General features: G+C 39.5%; 1 protein-coding gene across 1 annotated transcript; it reads right to left on the bottom strand.

Annotated features, from left to right (window-relative positions):
• Positions 1-16,018: 16,018 nt before the first annotated feature.
• On the bottom strand, positions 16,019-17,997 carry LOC125530648 (UPF0481 protein At3g47200-like). Its single transcript, XM_048712792.2, has 2 exons — positions 17,861-17,997; positions 16,019-17,748 (listed from the first exon to the last, which is right to left on the bottom strand). The coding sequence occupies exons 1-2, from the start codon at positions 17,871-17,873 to the stop codon at positions 16,304-16,306; spliced, it is 1,458 nt and encodes a 485-aa protein (XP_048568749.1). The 5' UTR covers positions 17,874-17,997; the 3' UTR covers positions 16,019-16,303.
• Positions 17,998-19,210: the final 1,213 nt, after the last annotated feature.

Genomic DNA, 19,210 nt, shown 5'->3' with positions numbered 1-19,210 from the left:
ATGACCTATATATATATAGTGTTACTATTCATCACCCAGGGTGCAGAATAAGTTATTCTTCACCCGAGGTAATATTACGATCATTTCATAATTAAATTACGTTTGGAATTCAAATAGTTACATTCTTATTGATTCACTACGTAAAATTTGGCATAAGAAAATAAAAATATAGGTCATAAGATAAATTTTTTTGCAGTTTATGTGTATTTTACATTATGATTTTACGTTTATAATTTTACATAACATAAAATATTTTTTACAATGATTATATATTTTCTTACGGTCTCTTTTTACATCGAAAATAAGACAAAACTTACGGAACGTAAAATTATGGTGCATTCATGGTAAAATAGAGGGGGGTGAAGAATAACTATTCCTCAACCAGGATGACAAATAGCACAGGTCTCGTTACTCAAACAGAGGGCCTAAAATCTGTGCGACCACGTCATTTAGCCGCAATACGTTTGTTTACTGTGGTCTCTTTAGGTACACATGGAAGGATGAACGGTTGTGTGTGTGGCCACCGTTCTCAATCCATTCAGTCTAGGCTCCATACGAGCATGTGATATATCAATACAAAAGAATGTCTGGTGCAGGATGTTTTTGTTAGCTTGGTTTTTAGTATATTCTCCTTGTTTGTCGTACTAAGTATTTGTATCCAACAAAGTCCGTAAACTATGTTAGACTAATGTGACAACTTGTAGTTATTTTCTCTAAGGATAAGAATGGGTATTCTTACGGTGGCCGTGGTCATTATAGGTGGTCCAAGGATCTCGATGTAAATTTTATAATATTTGGGGTGCATTGTACTTCTGGTGATCTTTATAATAGCTCTAGACTTCTTTTGCAAAATGGTAAATCTACCATATGTATTGTAGAATAAATTCTTGCATATTCAATGTAATGAAGCATTGACCATATGGACCAAACCCTTAATTTTAGAAAGAGAACGTTCTAGATTCTTTATTAACACTGGAGTTTGTATTTATTTTTCTTACCAAATTCTGACATGAAAATAGCACATGCAAACTTGAGTACAATGTTGAAATAAATAGTTCTTTAAAAATGTGTTTATTTAATGATTTTTATTCTACTTAATAATAGGAGTATTTATTATTTTGGTATGCTTATTCACTCAGACATATAAATATACCAGTTTATAATATGTAGTGTTTCATAGTTCTTACACTTCTGTAGCTATATGGTCCACATGTTGCGACCTTAGTTTCTCTTCCAAATCTTATTACACTTGTGGTTGCCAATTTGTTCATCACATAATTCATGATAACTACAATTTGCCTGAGTTTAGTTGTGACAAAGTAAGTCATGAATCAAACATGCCACAACATTTGTTTTTGATACAAATATTTTTTAAACCTCATAAACAATTTTTTTACACTGTGTTAACTTTTTAATGGGATATAAATGTTCATATAAATTAATTTCTGAGATATATCATATAATATATAATATTTGAAATGCAAAAAAGAAAAAAAAAGGAAAAGAGACAACCGAATATAAATGTTCATATAAATTAATTTCTGAGATATATCATATAATATATAATATTTGAAATGCAAAAAAGTAAAAAAAGGAAAAGAGACAACCGACTGAGTCTAACACCATTGGCCTGCCCACCATATGATTGCTTGAGGCGAGGCTACATCTTCTATCTCACATCAATTGAGATATAGAAGCATTGTCCCGTCGTGCACGTGAAATACCGTTTTGAACATGCAGTACCCTCTCGCTAGGGTTTTGTTCCTCTCGGCGACAATCTCTTCGCCATAGATTAATCTTTGTCTCCCCTCCCTACATCTACTCTGGCCAATAGACATGACTCCATGATCTTGGCTCGGCTTGGTTTCTGGGGCAGGGTTGCTAGGGTTTGGACATGGCCTGGCAGATCGTTTATTCGGGCCAGGGAACAGAAGAAGGATGATGTAGATTGAACTGTTGGGGCTAAGGACAAAGGGCCAGAGGACAAGGACAAGGTTCTTACACATTGAGTGTATGACTTTGCACCTAGGAACACCGAAGATAATTTTAATCATATTTGATTATGTTTCCAGTGACCATTTTGAGAACTTCTATTCTATCATAATAGTGAAATTCCGCTAAAGATTTTTTTTTTGTGAAAATGGTACTTAGGATTTTTTTATGTTATTGTGACCAATAATTAATTTGTACTAATAATTGCGCAAAAGGATCCACTATTCCATCCCTATCATTGCAAGTGTACCTCGTTTTTAATGCAACAATTGATTGAAAAGTTCTTCACATTGTCATAAATTTTTGTTTTGCATACCTTTATCCCACTTTATCATGTACTTTCTTGTTAAGAAGCCTATTATGCATTTATTTTTTGTATCAAGGTGTATATATGCAATACCAATGCCATAAGATACCCAAAATAAGTGAATAAATCGACTTGTAGTTGTTAAATACAAATATAAAAAACTTCAATAATATGTTAAGCCAAGAAACAAACGTACTTTTGTCACCATCACCATCCTGGATATGCAAGGGGTGGTAAATGCTTTCACGCACAATAACTTGATCTCTTTTGTGTTGTCATAGTCATATCAAAGATTCTATATTTTAGTTGTTAATACATGATGTCTACTACACAACCTTCTTCTTGTAGAGGTTGTTGGGCCTCCAAGTGCAGAGGTTTGTAGGACAGTAGCAAATTTCCCTCAAGTGGAGGACCTAAGGTTTATCAATCTGTAGGAGGCATAGGATGAAGATGGTCTCTCTCAAGCAACCCTGCAACCAAATAACAAAGAGTCTCTTGTGTCCCCAACACACCCAATACAATGGTAAATTATATAGGTGCACTAGTTCGGCGAAGAGATAGTGATACAAGTAGTATATGGATGGTAGATAAAGGTTTTTGTAATCTGAAAATATATAAACAGCAAGGTAACTAATGATAAAAGTGAGCGTAAAGGGTATTGCAATGATAGGAAACAAGGCCTAGGGTTCATACTTTCACTAGTGCAAGTCCTCTCAACAATAATAACATAATTGGATCACATAACTATCCCTCAACATGCAACAAAGAGTCACTCCAAAGTCACCAATAGCGGAGAACGAACGAAGAGATTATGGTAGGGTACGAAACCACCTCAAAGTTATTCTTTCCAATCAATCTGTTGGGATATTCCTATAAGTGTCACAAACAGCCCTAGAGTTCGTACTAGAATAACACCTTACGACACAAATCAACCAAAACCCTAATGTCACCCAGATACTCCAATGTCACCTCAAGTATCCGTGGGTATGATTATATGATATGCATCACACAATCTCAGATTCATCTATTCAACCAACACATAGAACCTCAAAGAGTGCCCCAAAGTTTCTACCGGAGAATCACGGCGAAAACGTTTGCCAACCCCTATCCATAGGTTCATGGGCGGAACCCGCAAGTTGATCACCAAAACATACATCAAGTGAATCACGTGGTATCCCATTGTCACCACAGATACGCACAGCAAGACATACATCAAGTGTTCTCAAATATTTAAAGACTCAATCCGATAATATTACTTCAAAGGGAAAACTCAATTCATTACAAGAGAGTAGAGGGGGGAAGAAACATCATAGGATCCAAATATAATAGCAAAGCTCGCGATACATCAAGATCGTACCACCTCAAGAAAATGAGAGAGAGAGAGATCAAACACATAGCTACTGGTACATACCCTCAGCCCCGAGGGAGAACTACTCCCTCCTTGTCATGGAAAGCACCGGGATGATGAAGATGGCCACCGGAGAAGGATTGCCCCCTCCGGCAGGGTGACAGAACGGGTCTAGATTGGTTTTCGGTGGCTACGGAGGCTTCTGGCGGCGGAACTCCCGATCTATTGTCTGTTCTGGAAGTTTTAGGGTATGTGAGTATATATGGGTGCAGGAAGTATGTCGATGGAGCTTCGGAGGCCCCACGAGGTAGGGGGCGCGCCCTATGGGGGGGGGGGCGCCCCCCACCCTCGTGAGCACCTCCCTTGGCTCCTGACGTGGGGTCCAAGTCCATGCGGTAGCTTTCCATCCAAAAATAACTTCTCCAGTTGATTTCGTTCCGTTTCGACTCCGTTTGATATTCCTTTTCTTCGAAACACTGAAATAGGCAAAAAAACAACAATTCTGGGTTGGGCCTCCGGTTAATAGTTTAGTCCCAAAAATAATATAAAAGTGGATAATAAAGCCCAATATTGCCCAAAACAGTAGATAACATAGCATGGAGCAATAAAAAATTATAGATACGCTGGAGACGTATCAAGCATCCCCAAGCTTAATTCCTGCTCGTCCTCGAGTAGGTAAATGATAAAAACAGAATTTTTGATGCCGAGTGCTACTTGGCATAATTTTAATGTAATTCTTCTTAATTGTGGTATGAATATTCAGATCCGAAAGATGCAAGACAAAAGTTCATATTGACATAAAAATGATAATACTTCAAGCATACTAACTAAGCAATTATGTCTTCTCAAAATAACATGGCCAAAGGAAGTTCATCCCTGCAAAATCATATAGTTTAGTCATGTTTCATTTTCTTCACACAAAAATGCTCTCATCATGCACAACCCCGATGACAAGCCAAGCAATTGTTTCATACTTTAGTAATCTCAAACCTATAAACTTTCACGCAATACATGAGCGCGAGTCATGGATATAGCACTATGGGTGGAATAGAATAATGAGGGGGTTATGTGGAGAAGACAAAAAGGAGAAAGTCTCACATCATAGAGGCTAATCAATGGGCTATGGAGATGCCCATCGAATGATGTTAATGCAAGGAGTAGGGATTACCATGCAACGGATGCACTAGAGCTATAAATGTATGAAAGCTCAACAAAAGAAACTAAGTGGGTGTGCATCCAACTTGCTTGCTCACGAAGACCAAGGGCACTTGAGGATGCCCATTGTTGGAATATACAAGCCAAGTTCTATAATGAAAATTTCCCACTAGTATATGAAAGTGAGAACATAAGAGACTATTTATCATGAAGATTATGGTGCTACTTTGATGCACAATTGTGGCAAAGTATAGTAGCATTGTCCCTTCTCTCTTTTTCTCTCCTTTTTTATTTGGCCTTCCTTTTTTATGGCCTTTCTCTTTTCTTTTTTTCTTTTTTTGGGCCTTCTCTTTTTTATGGCCTTTCACTTCTTCTTTTTATTTTTTTATTCCTCACTTGGGACAATGCTCTAGAAAATGATGATCATCACACTTCTATTTATTTACAACTCAATGATTACAGCTCGATACTAGAACAAAAGATGACTCTATATGAATGCCTCCGGCGGTGTACCGGGATATGCAATGGACCAAGAGCGACATGTATGAAGGAATTATGAACGGTGGCTTTGCCACAAATACTATGTCAACTACATGATCATGCTAAGCAATATGACAATGATGAATGTGTCATGATAAACGGAACGGTGGAAAGTTGCATGGCAATATATCTCGGAATGGCTATGGAAATGCCATAATAGGTAGGTATGGTGGCTGTTTTGTGGAAGATATAAGGAGGTTTATGTGTGAGAGAGTGTATCATATCACGGGATTTGGATGCACTGGCGAAGTTTGCACCAACTCTCAATGTGAGAAAGGGCAATGCACGGTACCGAAGAGGCTAGCAAGGATTGAAGGGTGAGAGTGCGTATAATCCATGGACTCAACATTAGTCATAAAGAACTCACATACTTATTGCAAAAATCTACAAGTCATCAAAAACCTCGGTACTACGCGCATGTTCCTAGGGGGATAGATTGGTAGGAAAAGACCATCGCTCGTCCCCGGCCGCCACTCATAAGGAGGACAATCAAATAACACCTCATGTTTCAAATTTGTTACACAATGTTTACCATACGTTCATGCTACGGGACTTGCAAACTTCAACACAAGCATTTCTCAATTTCACAAGTACTCAACTAGCATGACTTTGATATTATTACCTCCATATCTCAAAACAATCATCAAGCATCAAACTTCTCTTAGTATTCAAAACACTCATAAGAAAATTTTACTAATCTTGAATACCTAGCATATTAGGATTTTAAGCAAATTACCATGCTATTTAAGACTCTCAAAATAATCTAAGTGAAGCATGAGAGTTCATCTATTTCTTCAAAATAAAACTACCACCATGCTCTAAAAGATATAAGTGAAGCACTAGAGCAAAAACAAACTACTCCGAAAGATATAAGTGAAGATCAATGAGTAGTTGAATAATTATGCAACTATGTGAAGACTATCTAACATTTAATAATTTCAGATCTTGGTATTCTATTCAAACAGCAAGCAAAGCAAAATAAAATGACATTCTAAGAATGGCAAACATTATGTGAAGAAGCAAAAACTTAGGATCAACCGAAACTAACCGATAATTGTTGAAGAAGAAAGGTGGGATGCCAACCGGGGCATCCCCAAGCTTAGATGCTTGAGAATTCTTGAAATATTATCTTGGGGTGCCTTGGGCATCCCCAAGATTGAGCTTTTGTGTCTCCTTAATTCCTCTCATATCAAGGTCTCCCTAAATCTCAAAAGCTTCATCCACACAAAACTCAACAAGAACTCATGAGATAAGTTAGTATAAACCATTGCAAAAAACCTTATCATACTCTACTGTAGCAAATCACTAAAATTATTATTCAACATTTCATACTAAATGCCTCTGCATATTTAATAGTCCTATTCTCAAATAGAATCGTTAAAGAAGCAAACATATGCAAACAATGCAAACATAACAGCAATCTATCTAAACAGGATAGTCTGTAAAGAATGCTGCAACATACATACTTCCCTAGCTCCAAAAATTATGAAATACAATTCCCACTGTAGTAAATTTATCAGAGCTTAATATGCAAAAGGTTTCAACATTTTATCACATTCTGAATTTTCTAGGGAATTATTGCAACAGCGGTAAACTTTCTGTTTTCAAACAGCAACATGTATACTTGTAACATAGGCATAGTGGAGGCTATCAATGCCACTTTTATTGAAATAAAAGATGCAAAACATTGTTCTAAATAACAGCAAGCAAATCCTAACAAAATAAATTGACGCTCCAAGCAAAACACATATAATGTGGCGAATAAAAACATAGCTCCAAGTAAAGTTACCGATGAACGAAGACGAAAGAGGGGATGCCTTCCGGGGCATCCCCAAGCTTAGGCTCTTGGTTGTCCTTGAATATTACCTTGGTGTGCCTTGGGCATCCCCAAGCTTAGGCTCTTTCCACTCCTTATTCCATAGTCCATCGAATCTTTACCCAAAACTTGAAAACTTCACAACACAAAACTTAAAGTAGAAAACTCGTGAACTCCGTTAGCGAAAGAAAACAAAACACCACTTCAAGGTACTGTAATGAACTCATTATTTATTTATATTGGTGTTAAACCTACTGTATTCCAACTTCTCTATGGTTTATAAACTATTTTACTAGCCATAGATTCATCAAAATAAGTAAACAACACATGAAAAGCAGAATCTGTCAAAAACAGAACAGTCTGTAGTAATCTGAATCAAACGTATACTTATGGAACCCATCAAATTATAAAATAAATTTCTGTACCTGAGGAATTTATCTATTAATCATCTTCAAAAAGAATTAACTAAATAGCACTCTCCAATAAAAAATGGCAGCAATTCTCGTGAGCGCTAAAGTTTCTGTTTTTTACAGCATGATCAACAACACTTTCCCCAAGTCTTCCCAAAGGTTCTACTTGGCACAAACACTAATTAAACACATAAAAACTCAATCATAAAAGAGGCTAGATAAATTATTTATTACTAAACAGAAAAAAAGCAAGGAACAAAAATAAAGTTGGGTTGCCTCCCAACAAGCGCTATTGTTTAACGCCCCTAGCTAGGCATGATGATTTCAACGATGCTCACATAAAAGATAAGAATAGTAACATAAAGAGAGCATCATGAAGAATATTACTAGCACATTTAAGTCTAACCCACTTCCTGTGCATAGGGATTTTGTGAGCAAACAACTTTTGGGAACAAGAATACACTTGCATAGGATGGTAAAACAAGCATAATTTCGAAACTTTAAGCACATAGAGGGGAAACTTGATATTATTGCAATTCCTACAAGCATATATTCCTCCCTCATAATAATTTCCAGTAGCATAATGAATGAATTCAACAATATAACCAGCACCTAAATCACTTTTTTCATGATCTACAAGCATAGAAAATTTACTACTCTCCACATAAGCAAAATTCTTCTCATTCGGAATAGTGGGAGTATCATAAGAGACTTGAATACAATAAATTGTTTCCACATTAAAAGAGTAATGTTTAGAGAAGGGGTAATCATAATCATGACAAGTTTTATAAATATAATCACTACTTTTTATAGCATATGTATCATCACAATAATTATCATAAGTAGGAGGCATGCTATCATCATTATAAATTTGCATATCAAAACTTGGGAGACTAAAAATATTATCTTCATTAAGTGTAGCATCCCCAGGCTTGGGACAAACATTAATTGCAGAAAATATATTCTCAAAAACATCATCTTCATCAAACATAGCATCCCCAAGTTTGGGCCTTTTCATATCATAAGCATAATCACTCTCATCATTAATAGTATGGATAGCACCAATAGTATAGCAATTATTATATTCTTCCAAGCAAGTGCCAAAAAGATTTTCAAGATCATAAGAAGTATCATTATCTTCCACAATTATATTTTCATGAGGCATAATAGTAATAGGGGCAGCATTATTTGGGAGAGATATCTTTTTACCTCTCTTCCTTTTTCTTTTCTTCTTCTTCACCACATCATGTGTGGGTTCAATCCTCTTTTTGGAGCTCCTTATTAATGAGATTGGTTGAATAGGAGACTCCTCCTCGTTACCTGATTCATCATAAGAAATAATAGGAGTATATTGGGAAGTCTCTTCCCTTTCATTAGTATTCTCTTCATCTTCTAATTGTTTTCTTTTCTTTATGTAGTTGGCAATATAAGGATTTTCAATACAATTCACCGCACAATACATATAAATTTCCTCTAGATCAAAATGAAGAACTCTATCAAGGGAAAATTTTGGAATATCCTTAGTTATACGTTTCATTTCTTCATAACCCAAGAGCAAACTAAGTTCACTATGATGTGCAAGGGAAATCAAGTCATCACAACTTTTGGACACGATACGATCATGAAACAATTTGCATTGGGTATTGAAATGATCATGTTCATTGCAAATCTCACAAGTATGGCTAAGAAAATTTAAATTTTCAGCACAATCATCTAGCCTTTCTTGCAACAATTTAGTTTCGAAGTACTTATGCCTCTTGCAATATCTATCTTCCCTATTTACTGTGTACTTACAAACCCAATGTACTCCATAAAAATTGACATGTTTATAGGAGACATTTTCATCATAACTAGTGCAATCATCATTAGTGTCATGGATATTCAAAGAATTCGTACTAACAATATTGCAATCATGCTCATCATTCACATATTTTATGCCAAGCATTCTATGTAATTCTTCTTCTAGCATTTGAGCACAATTTTCCTTTCCATCATACTTATGAAAGATATTAAAAAGGTGAAGCGTATGAGACAAACTCAATTCCATTTTTTTATAGTTTTCTTTTATAAACTAAACTAGTGCTAAAACAAGAAACTAAAAGAATCGATTGCAAGATCTAAAGATATACCTTTAAGCGCTAACCTCCCCGGCAACAGCACCAAAAAAGAGCTTGATGTCTACTACACAACCTTCTTCTTGTAGACGTTGTTGGGCCTCCAAGTGTAGAGGTTTGTAGGACAGTAGCAAATTTCCCTCAAGTGGATGACCTAAGGTTTATCAATCCGTAGGAGGCGTAGGATGAAGATGGTCTATCTCAAGCAACCCTGCAACCAAATAACAAAGAGTCTCTTGTGTCCCCAACACACCCAATACAATGGTAAATTGTATAGGTGCACTAGTTCGGCGAAAAGATGGTGATACAAGTGGTATATGGATGGTAGATAAAGGTTTTTGTAATCTGAAAATATAAAAACAGCAAGGTAACTAATGATAAAAGTGAGCGTAAACGGTATTGCAATGATAGGAAACAAGGCCTAGGGTTCATACTTTCACTAGTGCAAGTCCTCTCAACAATAATAACATAATTGGATCACATAACTATCCCTCAACATGCAACAAAGAGTCACTCCAAAGTCACCAATAGCGGAGAACGAACGAAGAGATTATGGTAGGGTACGAAACCACCTCAAAGTTATTCTTTCCAATCAATCCGTTGGGATATTCCTATAAGTGTCACAAACAGCCCTAGAGTTCGTACTAGAATAACACCTTATGACACAAATCAACCAAAACCCTAATGTCACCCAGATACTCCAATGTCACCTCAAGTATCCGTGGGTATGATTATATGATATGCATCACACAATCTCAGATTCATCTATTCAACCAACACATGGAACCTCAAAGAGTGCCCCAAAGTTTCTACCGGAGAATCACGGCGAAAACGTTTGCCAACCCCTATCCATAGGTTCATGAGCAGAACCCACAAGTTGATCACCAAAACATACATCAAGTGAATCACGTGGTATCCCATTGTCACCACAGATACGCACAGCAAGACATACATCAAGTGTTCTCAAATCTTTAAAGACTCAATCTGATAATATTACTTCAAAGGGAAAACTCAATTCATTACAATAGAGTAGAGGGGGGAAGAAACATCATAGGATCCAAATATAATAGCAAAGCTCGCGATACATCAAGATCGTACCACCTCAAGAACACGAGAGAGAGAGATAGATCAAACACATAGCTACTGGTACATACCCTCAGCCCCGAGGGAGAACTACTCCCTCCTCGTCATGGAAAGTACCGGGATGATGAAGATGGCCACTGAAGAAGGATTGCCCCCTCCGGCAGGGTGCCAAAACGGGTCTAGATTGGTTTTTGGTGGCTACGGAGGCTTCTGGCGGCGGAACTCCCGATCTATTGTCTGTTCTGGAAGTTTTAGGGTACGTGAGTATATATGGGTGCAGTAAGTACGTCGATGTTGCTTCGGGGCCCCACGAGGCAGGGGGTGCGCCCTAGGGGGGGCGCGCCCCCCACCCTCGTGAGCACCTCCCTTGGCTCCTGACGTGGGGTCCAAGTCCATCCGGTAGCTTTCCTTCCGAAAATAACTTCTCCAGTTGATTTCATTCCATTTCGACTCCGTTTGATATTCCTTTTCTTCGAAACACTGAAATAGGCAAAAACAACAATTCTGGGCTGGGCCTCCGGTTAATAGGTTAGTCCCAAAAATAATATAAAAGTGGATAATAAAGCCCAATATTGCCCAAAACAGTAGATAACATAGCATGGAGCAATCAAAAATTATAGATACGTTGGAGACGTATCAATACTCTATATTGAGTATCAATAATCCAGAATTAGAGTCATAATGTTTCATTGGAACATAAACAATGGATAGTTAAGTAGCTGCCCAATAAAATTGTGTTAACAAAAAACCACTTTACGACTAACTAATAGAAATGGAAATGTATTTTCTTTGTTAGTTAAATAAACTTCGTGAAGTACTAGAGATGACACATTTGTTTAGGCCACTCTGTCAGTTATTCTAAAATAAAAATATGTGAGGGCCATGTCCACTGTTGAGGATGACCCTAGTCTCATGGTAGTTCTGTCCGGAGGTATGCCACAACTCTATACTTCAGCCCCTACACCTTGGACAGCTCAACGCGGTCCATGCCATGTTGTAACTTCTCATCACACTTGCATCGAAAATGCACATCACTACCCTGTCAAAAAAATGGACGTCGCTACGATTATGATGGCCTTGTCCATCTCAAGCATACTTACACTTCAGCCATGCAGTAAGCATCCTAATTGTGATTTAGTATGTGCGTAATCTGGTTGAATTAGAAATAATAAATTTTCAAACAATGTTCACACTTTCAGATGGTTATATGTGATATAACACCGCCTTTTAGGGGATGAAAGAACTAAATAGTCCGAGTGCAATAAATCTCTGCTCCTATAGAGTGGACGGTCCTACAAAAACAATAGAAAATAGTAGAATCTTTTTTAGGGAAAACTTTGTTTTTGCCACTCTAGTTTTTGCCAACTTTGCTTATGCCACTCTAGAATTTGACATTTCACTTTTGCCACTCTTAGCTTTTGGCAATATATCACTTTTGCCATTCCGTGGCAAAAGCAAAAAAAATAGAGTGGCAATTGTGATACATGTCAAAAGCTAAGAGTGGCAAAAGTGAAATGAAAAATTATCATTTTTGCCACAAAATGGCATTTGTGATGTATTGTCAAAAGCTAAGAGTGGCAAAAGTGAGATGTCAAATTCTAGAGTGGCATAAGCAAAGTTGGCAAAAACTAGAGTGGCAAAAACAAAGTTTTCCCAAAAATTTAGTAGGGTACTCGTATGCAATATGTGTACTTGCACACATTTTTCAAAACAGTTTGCATAGTAGTATTCACAAAATTTAAATCTTCAAAACAAGGTCAATTTCGAACCCTTTTGAAATAAATTTAAATCGAAATTTTGAAACCATATTGAAAATTATATGAAACTATTTTATGTGTGTTTCATCGTAGTTTTACATGTTTCATAATATTTTCCATTACATGGTTTCACCACTTTTCCATTCCAGATTTCAGTAATATTTCATTCAGGTTTCATTTCTATTTTTGGAGCTTTCAAATAAGTTTCATATCATTTTGTTAAATTATATTTCATGGTTGGGCTGGGCACTAAAAGTGTTCTCTTCATGGATTTTCTATACGATATCATTTCCATATCATCGTGATTTTACATATTTTTAGTATTTATTCATACATTCCCTTTTGCATGTTTATGTTTTTGTTTCATTCCACAATTCATCCAAGTTTCATCTCGGATTTGATATAATTTTTATTATGGTTTATTACATTATCTTTTCCTTGTTTTTATTATTGGTTCATTCCGGTTTCATTGTCGTATCATCTTACATTTCATATAAGTGTTATTATGGTACCAAATTTGAATTTAAACTTGTTCAATACATGTTCAACTTCCATCTTGTTTTAAAGATTTAAATGTCATGAACACGAATCTGCAAACGGATTCTAAATCGGATCATTGGTTCAACAGTTATGTGTTACAAATTTTAGAATCAGTCTTGGTTCATGGACAGTGGGATGAAAGAACTAAATGGTCCGAGTGCAATAAATGTCTGCTCCTATACAGTGGATGGTCCTACAAAACAATAAAAAATAGTAGAATTCAGTAGGGTACTCGTATGCAATATGCGTACTTGCACACATTTTTTATTTTGACGTGCATGCAGGACCCAGGTAGTAAACTGTGCCATTAGAACTTTTTCTGAAACGGAGGCAAAAATTTTGCCTCATATATTAAATAAGGAGAGAAGAGTTTGTTACAACACACACCCAGAATACGGCATGGCAATTATTCTCGCAACAAAAAAGACCCTAACTTTTTTTCCCCGGCGGTGATCCAAAGGTTTGCCTCATCGATGATGGTGTTCAGCAGAATTGGCGGTGCCACTAGAACTTCATTTCTCATAAACCAGCCTTTGAAGAAAACCATGTGTGACGCATGGAGAGTCTTTTCTGCTTTATTCATTTTGTAGTGATTTTCACGGTCATTTAGCTCTCTAAACAAATAGGTAAATAACTAAAAAAGAGCAAATGATGTTAGAAAGGGTTGAAAATGGACGACGTCGCTTTGAATGCTGCATACTGAATGCAAAAAAGTCTGGAGTTTAAGTAAGTTTTAAAAAAAGAAGTAACCATGTAACAGACGAGTTCTCGTCCGAAACCCTGATACTCCGAAAGAGATTGTCCAGTTTGTACACAAAGTGCGTCCAGTTTTTGCCGTAACCCTCTCTACACTTTTGCACATGCTATGTGGGTGAAATGATGATACCATGCCAAGTTTCAATATTTTTAGAGTTCACTTTGTAGTGATTTTTAATTTCACGGTCATTTAGCACTCTAAACAAATCGGTAAATGACTGAAAAAGAGCAAATGATGTTAGAAAGGGTTGAAAATTGATGACGTCGCTTTGAATGCTGCATACTGAACGCAGAAAAAGTCTGAAGTCCAAATAAGTTTAAAAAAATGAAGTGCCCGTGTAACAGACGAGTTCTCGTGCGAAACCCTGATACTCCGAAAGAGATTGTCCAGTTTGTACACGAAGTGCGTCCAGTTTTTGCCGTAACCCTCTCTACTTTTTTGCACATGCTATGTGGGTGAAATGATGATACCATGCAAAGTTTCAACATTTTCAGAGTTCATTTTGTAGTGATTTTTAATTTCACGGTCATTTAGCTCTCTAAACAAATCAGTAAATGACTGAAAAAGAGCAAATGATGTCAGAAAGGGTTGAGAATTGATGACGTCGCTTTGAATGCTGCATACTGAAAGCAGAAAAAGTATGGAGTCCAAATAAGTAAAAAAAATGAAGTGCCCGTATAACAGAAGAGTTCTCGTCCGAAACCCTGATACTCCGAAAGAGATTGTCCAGTTTGTACACGAAGTGTGTCCATTTTTTGCCGTAACCCTCTCTACTCTTTTGCACATGCTATGTGGGTGAAATGATGATACCATGCCAAATTTCAACATTTTCAGAGTTCATTTTGTAGTGATTTTCAATTTCACAGTCATTTAGCTCTCTAAACAAATCGGTAAATGACTGAAAAAAAGCAAATGATGTCAGAAAGGGTTGAAAATTGACGACGTCGCTTTGAATGCTACATACTGAACGCAAAAAAAGTCTGGAGTTCAAATAAGTTTTAAAACATGAAGTAACCGTGTAACAGACGAGTTCTCGTCCGAAACCCTCATACTCCGAAAGAGATTGTCCAGTTTGTACACGAAGTGCGTCCAGTTTTTGCCGTAACCCTATCTACTCTTTTGCACATGAAATGATGATACCATCCCAAGTTTCAACATTTTCAAAGTTCATTTTCTAGTGATTTTCAATTTCACGGTCATTTAGCTCTCTAAACAAATCGGTAAATGACTGAAAAGAGCAAATGATGTCAGAAAGGGTTGAAAATGGATGACGTCGCTTTGAATGCTGCATACTGAACGCAAAAAAGTCTGGAGTTCAAATAAGTTTAAAAAATGAAGTAACCGCGTAACAGACGAGTTCTCGTCCGAAACCCTCATACTCCAAAAGATATTGTCCAGTTTGTACACGAAGTGCGTTCAGTTTTTGACGTAACCCTCTCTACTCTTTTGCACATGCTATGTGAGTGAAATGATGAAACCATGCCAATTTTCAACATTTTCAGAGTTCATTTTGTAGTGATTTTCAATTTCACGGTCATTTAGCTCTCTAAACAAATCGATAAATGACTGAAAAAGAGCAAATGATGTTAGCAGAGAGTGAGGGCGGCCGGCGGGGGAGGACCGGCGCGGGGGGATTGAGGGGGAGACCGAGTGAGTGGAGAGTGTGAGGGCGTAAACATGTCAGCAGAGAGTGAGGGGCGGCCGGCGGGGGAGGACCGGCGCGGGGGGATTGAGGGGGAGACCGAGTGAGTGGAGAGAGTGAGGGCGTAAACATGTAAAAATATACATAAAAATACATTGATTATTAATGATCTTTTTGTGTACAATCTGAATTGTCAACATGAGTCCTCAACGGTTTAGAAACCGGTGAAGACTCATATTGCAATCACAAATTCTACACATAGAGTTCAATGAAGACCAAGTGCTTGTGATAGTTTGAGAAGTAACATATTTAAGGTGGTAAAAATCTTGCTAGGGGAGCAAGGTGGGACTAAAAACAGCCTGCCACAACCTCTTTAGTACCGGTTCATGCCAAGAAAACCATGTGTAACGCACACAGAGTCTTTTCTGCATGACACTTCTCAGTGAACTGTCCTAGACCACTTTGTGCTATTCATTTGGCACACACATTTCTGTCCTAGCATTCCCCGCGACTTCTGCTTTAGGGGATGACACACCTTGATGTAAGTACATGTAAAATGCCTTAAAACAAGATATCTTTATTTTTAATATAGTTATTGCTACTAGCAGAATGCAAAAGTAAGAACAAGAAGAATCCCCTATAGTCCACATCCCTAAAGACAGCCGCTACTGAACCTATTGCTCACGAGAACTAGGCATTATCCTAGTGGCAAGGGTGTGCAGTGGCACACTCTGCGGTCAGAGCTGGCTCCTTGTATAGAAATATGTCGTGGGTGCTAGTGCCCATGGATCTTATTTTTTGAACCTAAGTTGAATCATGACAGCACGTAGTAATAGTTTATCCTAATTTCCTCCATGTTTGTAACTCAAAGCTGAGTACACTGCCTGGACGACAGTGCAAACTAGGCCAATGGAAGCTGCAAGGAGCCCGACGGCGAGCCAGGGGTTGCTGAAGTACTTCCGCCTCAGCCACGCCATCCACCTCCGCCAGTAACTCTGAGACCGCTTCTCCAGCTTCGAGCATGTCTCCCGCAGGTAGTTGCAGTCAGGGTCGTTAGGGTTAAACTGGATCCCCTTGCAGAGGTCGGCAAAGCATTTGGCCACCTCGTCATTGTTGCCGTGGCTGTGCACGATGATGCCCTTCTTCCAAAGCAACTCCACGTCCTTTGTGGTGCAGGCCACCTGTGACATGAACACGCAGTATGCAGTGACGTGGCTCCCCACCGTCTCCCGGTTCCGCTGCTCAAGCTCGATCAGGTTGCGCAATAGTCGCCACGTCTCGCCGTCGATGTCCAGGACGGGGACCTCCAGAGTGCCGCCGCCGACCAGCTCCACGTCAAGAATGCAACGTAGGAGCCCCGGCTCGCTCATGGACCGATGCTTGAACGTCACACCTGCGAAGCTATACTCCGTCGCCGACCGCCATCGGCGCACAGACACGGGATTGACTCCGTTGACTATTGCAGTAGGCGAGACGGGGGGTGCAGGAGGCTTCAAGTGCATATGAAGAAGATGGAGAAGATTGCCCGGCACCATCAGCTCCGGCACCACCATAGCCGGCGATCCCACTATGTACTTCTGCACACTCATGAGAATGAGGGCGTACTCCGCAATTTCATTAATCACACGATCCTTTCCATCCGTAGTTGTCACCTCCCATATCTTCTCGAGCACGAAGAACGGTATCTGGTTCTCTGCAAGGAAGAAAACATCCCGGACCACCGCCAGTGCCTCGGCCCGGTTTGCCGACGGGACGCCGGCTTCTGCAGTCCCCGGTGCAACGCCTGCGGATTGTGTGCGTGCTCGGTGTGGGAGGCCGACTAGGCGGGAGATTATGTAGCAGCCGTCGAGGAGGAGCATGCGCACAAACTGCTCGCCTGTCATGTCATTAAACGTGTTGGCGTAACATTTCCTCACAGACTTCTCGAGGCATGTGAGCTCATTGATGTAGATGTCCACCGTCACGCCGGGTCTCTCCACCTTTGCCGCCGAGAGCATCAGTTGGAGGCTCGCGAGCTTGTCGTTCTCCATGGCAAGGTGCAGGTTCTTGCTCTGTGGCCGAGGGTAGTTGTACGGGCCGATGGCGACGTGGTTAGGGTCGTACTCGCTGCTGTCGACGTTGCGTGTGAGGTCGCGGACCTTGGCGATGATGATGGGACACGGAGGGCGCCCCCCGTCTCCGATCTGCGCCTTGGATAATTCCAGGGCCTCTAGTTCCTTTGTCAGCACATTGGCCACCTGAGGCATCTGTATAACGTGCGAGTCGCCGGAATCGCTAGCAGAGTGGCCTGCAGTCGAGGTCGATCAGTCACCAACAAAGTGTGATTAGTCAACTATATTTTGAATCTGATCAGTAAATGACAAAATTGAACAGAATGACATAATAAGTTTTCTTGTCACCTGGCTGATCCATCTTGTTGCCAAAGAGTGATAAAGCCAATTGATTGTGGCTTATCGCGCCTACCAGAGTAGCAGTTGCAATTGCACTTCTGGAGTTCTGTTACCCTCTCAACGCTAAGTTGATGCTTGGTTTCAGAGTTGGTTGCCCGGCATGAGAATGCAGCTGTATATATAACTCATCCTCCAACTTTACATTCCGTTGAGGATAAGCATAGAAGATTCACGCGCAGGCACGATCTGTTAGACTACCCAGGAAGCTGCTCAAAAGCTGCTATAATTGACACACTTTGCGAAAAAGAATCGACATATCAGCTAGAGTCAGTCAAGCACTGAGATGAAGTTGTAAATTTTTCCTCGAGTGCATCTTTCTTAAAAGATAAATCTAGCCAGTATTCCCGCTTGATAGCGCACAAGGTTGAGTGGCTACAAGAAAGGAAGAATGGTTTGGCGTGACCTGGTTGGACTCGTTTGGTTCCATGCATGCATGCCCATCAGGCTAGAGGCAGCAGCACCGGCCATCCGAGAAAGGAGTACTGCTACTTGGCTGCTTTACCTACTTGGCAACGAGGCTGGCTAGCTGTTAGCCTTAATCTTGATTCCATGTATTTGCATTTCTAGTTTTGGGTCTGCATGTAGCTTGGTTTGTCTAGGGAGTAATTGTCCGGTGAAGCTTCAGTTGAGCATGCGATACGGCGAGCACGGCGGGATGCCGATGTGAAGATGTGGGCGGCAAGCAAGGTGAGATACTGGAGATGATCGTGGAATGAGACTTGGATGGCAAGATGCCGAGTACCGTGTGAAGCAGCGCAGCCGATATGAGACAGTGCTGCATGAACAAGTTCTGAAGCCGGATTTGTGTGCAGGTGCTAGCCGGCTAGCTTGCCTGGCATGTTAGCCCGCGCGGCCGGGTCGTCTGGCTGCTGAGGAGAAGCTGCAAGTGTGGCAAACGTAGTTCATGTAGTAGTTAGTTAGTGCATGTGGTCTTATACTTTATTTAAGAGGGGGGGGGGGGGGGTGTTAGTTGGGTAATGGGTTTAGTAGTGCCGTGAGTTTTGTATGGTAAGAGCACCAACCTCTTGTATATACAAGTTGCACTAGTAATAGAAAGGGACGTGAGGGCTGGAGAAATAATGTATCTCTAGGCAAAGCTCGGAGCTGGTTTCTTTATTGGTGTGTCTGTGGAACATGTTTGATCTTGAGAGAAACCATGAGAGAACAGTGAAGTTTGAGAGAGAAGAAGAGGGGCTGCGAGATGCAGCGCCAACATTGGCTGGTTCATCTTGCTGCGTTAGGTGATTTACGTCCAGCAGTTTGGACTTTGGAATAGTAAGAGCTTTCAGCTTGAAATAT

Source organism: Triticum urartu, chromosome 3A (genome assembly GCF_056163025.1).
Source record: "Triticum urartu cultivar PI428250 chromosome 3A, HENAU_Tu73, whole genome shotgun sequence".
Taxonomy (NCBI): Eukaryota; Viridiplantae; Streptophyta; class Magnoliopsida; order Poales; family Poaceae; genus Triticum; species Triticum urartu.
The sequence above is the reverse complement of the archived record's forward strand: the minus strand, read 5'-3'. Positions and strand labels throughout refer to the sequence as shown.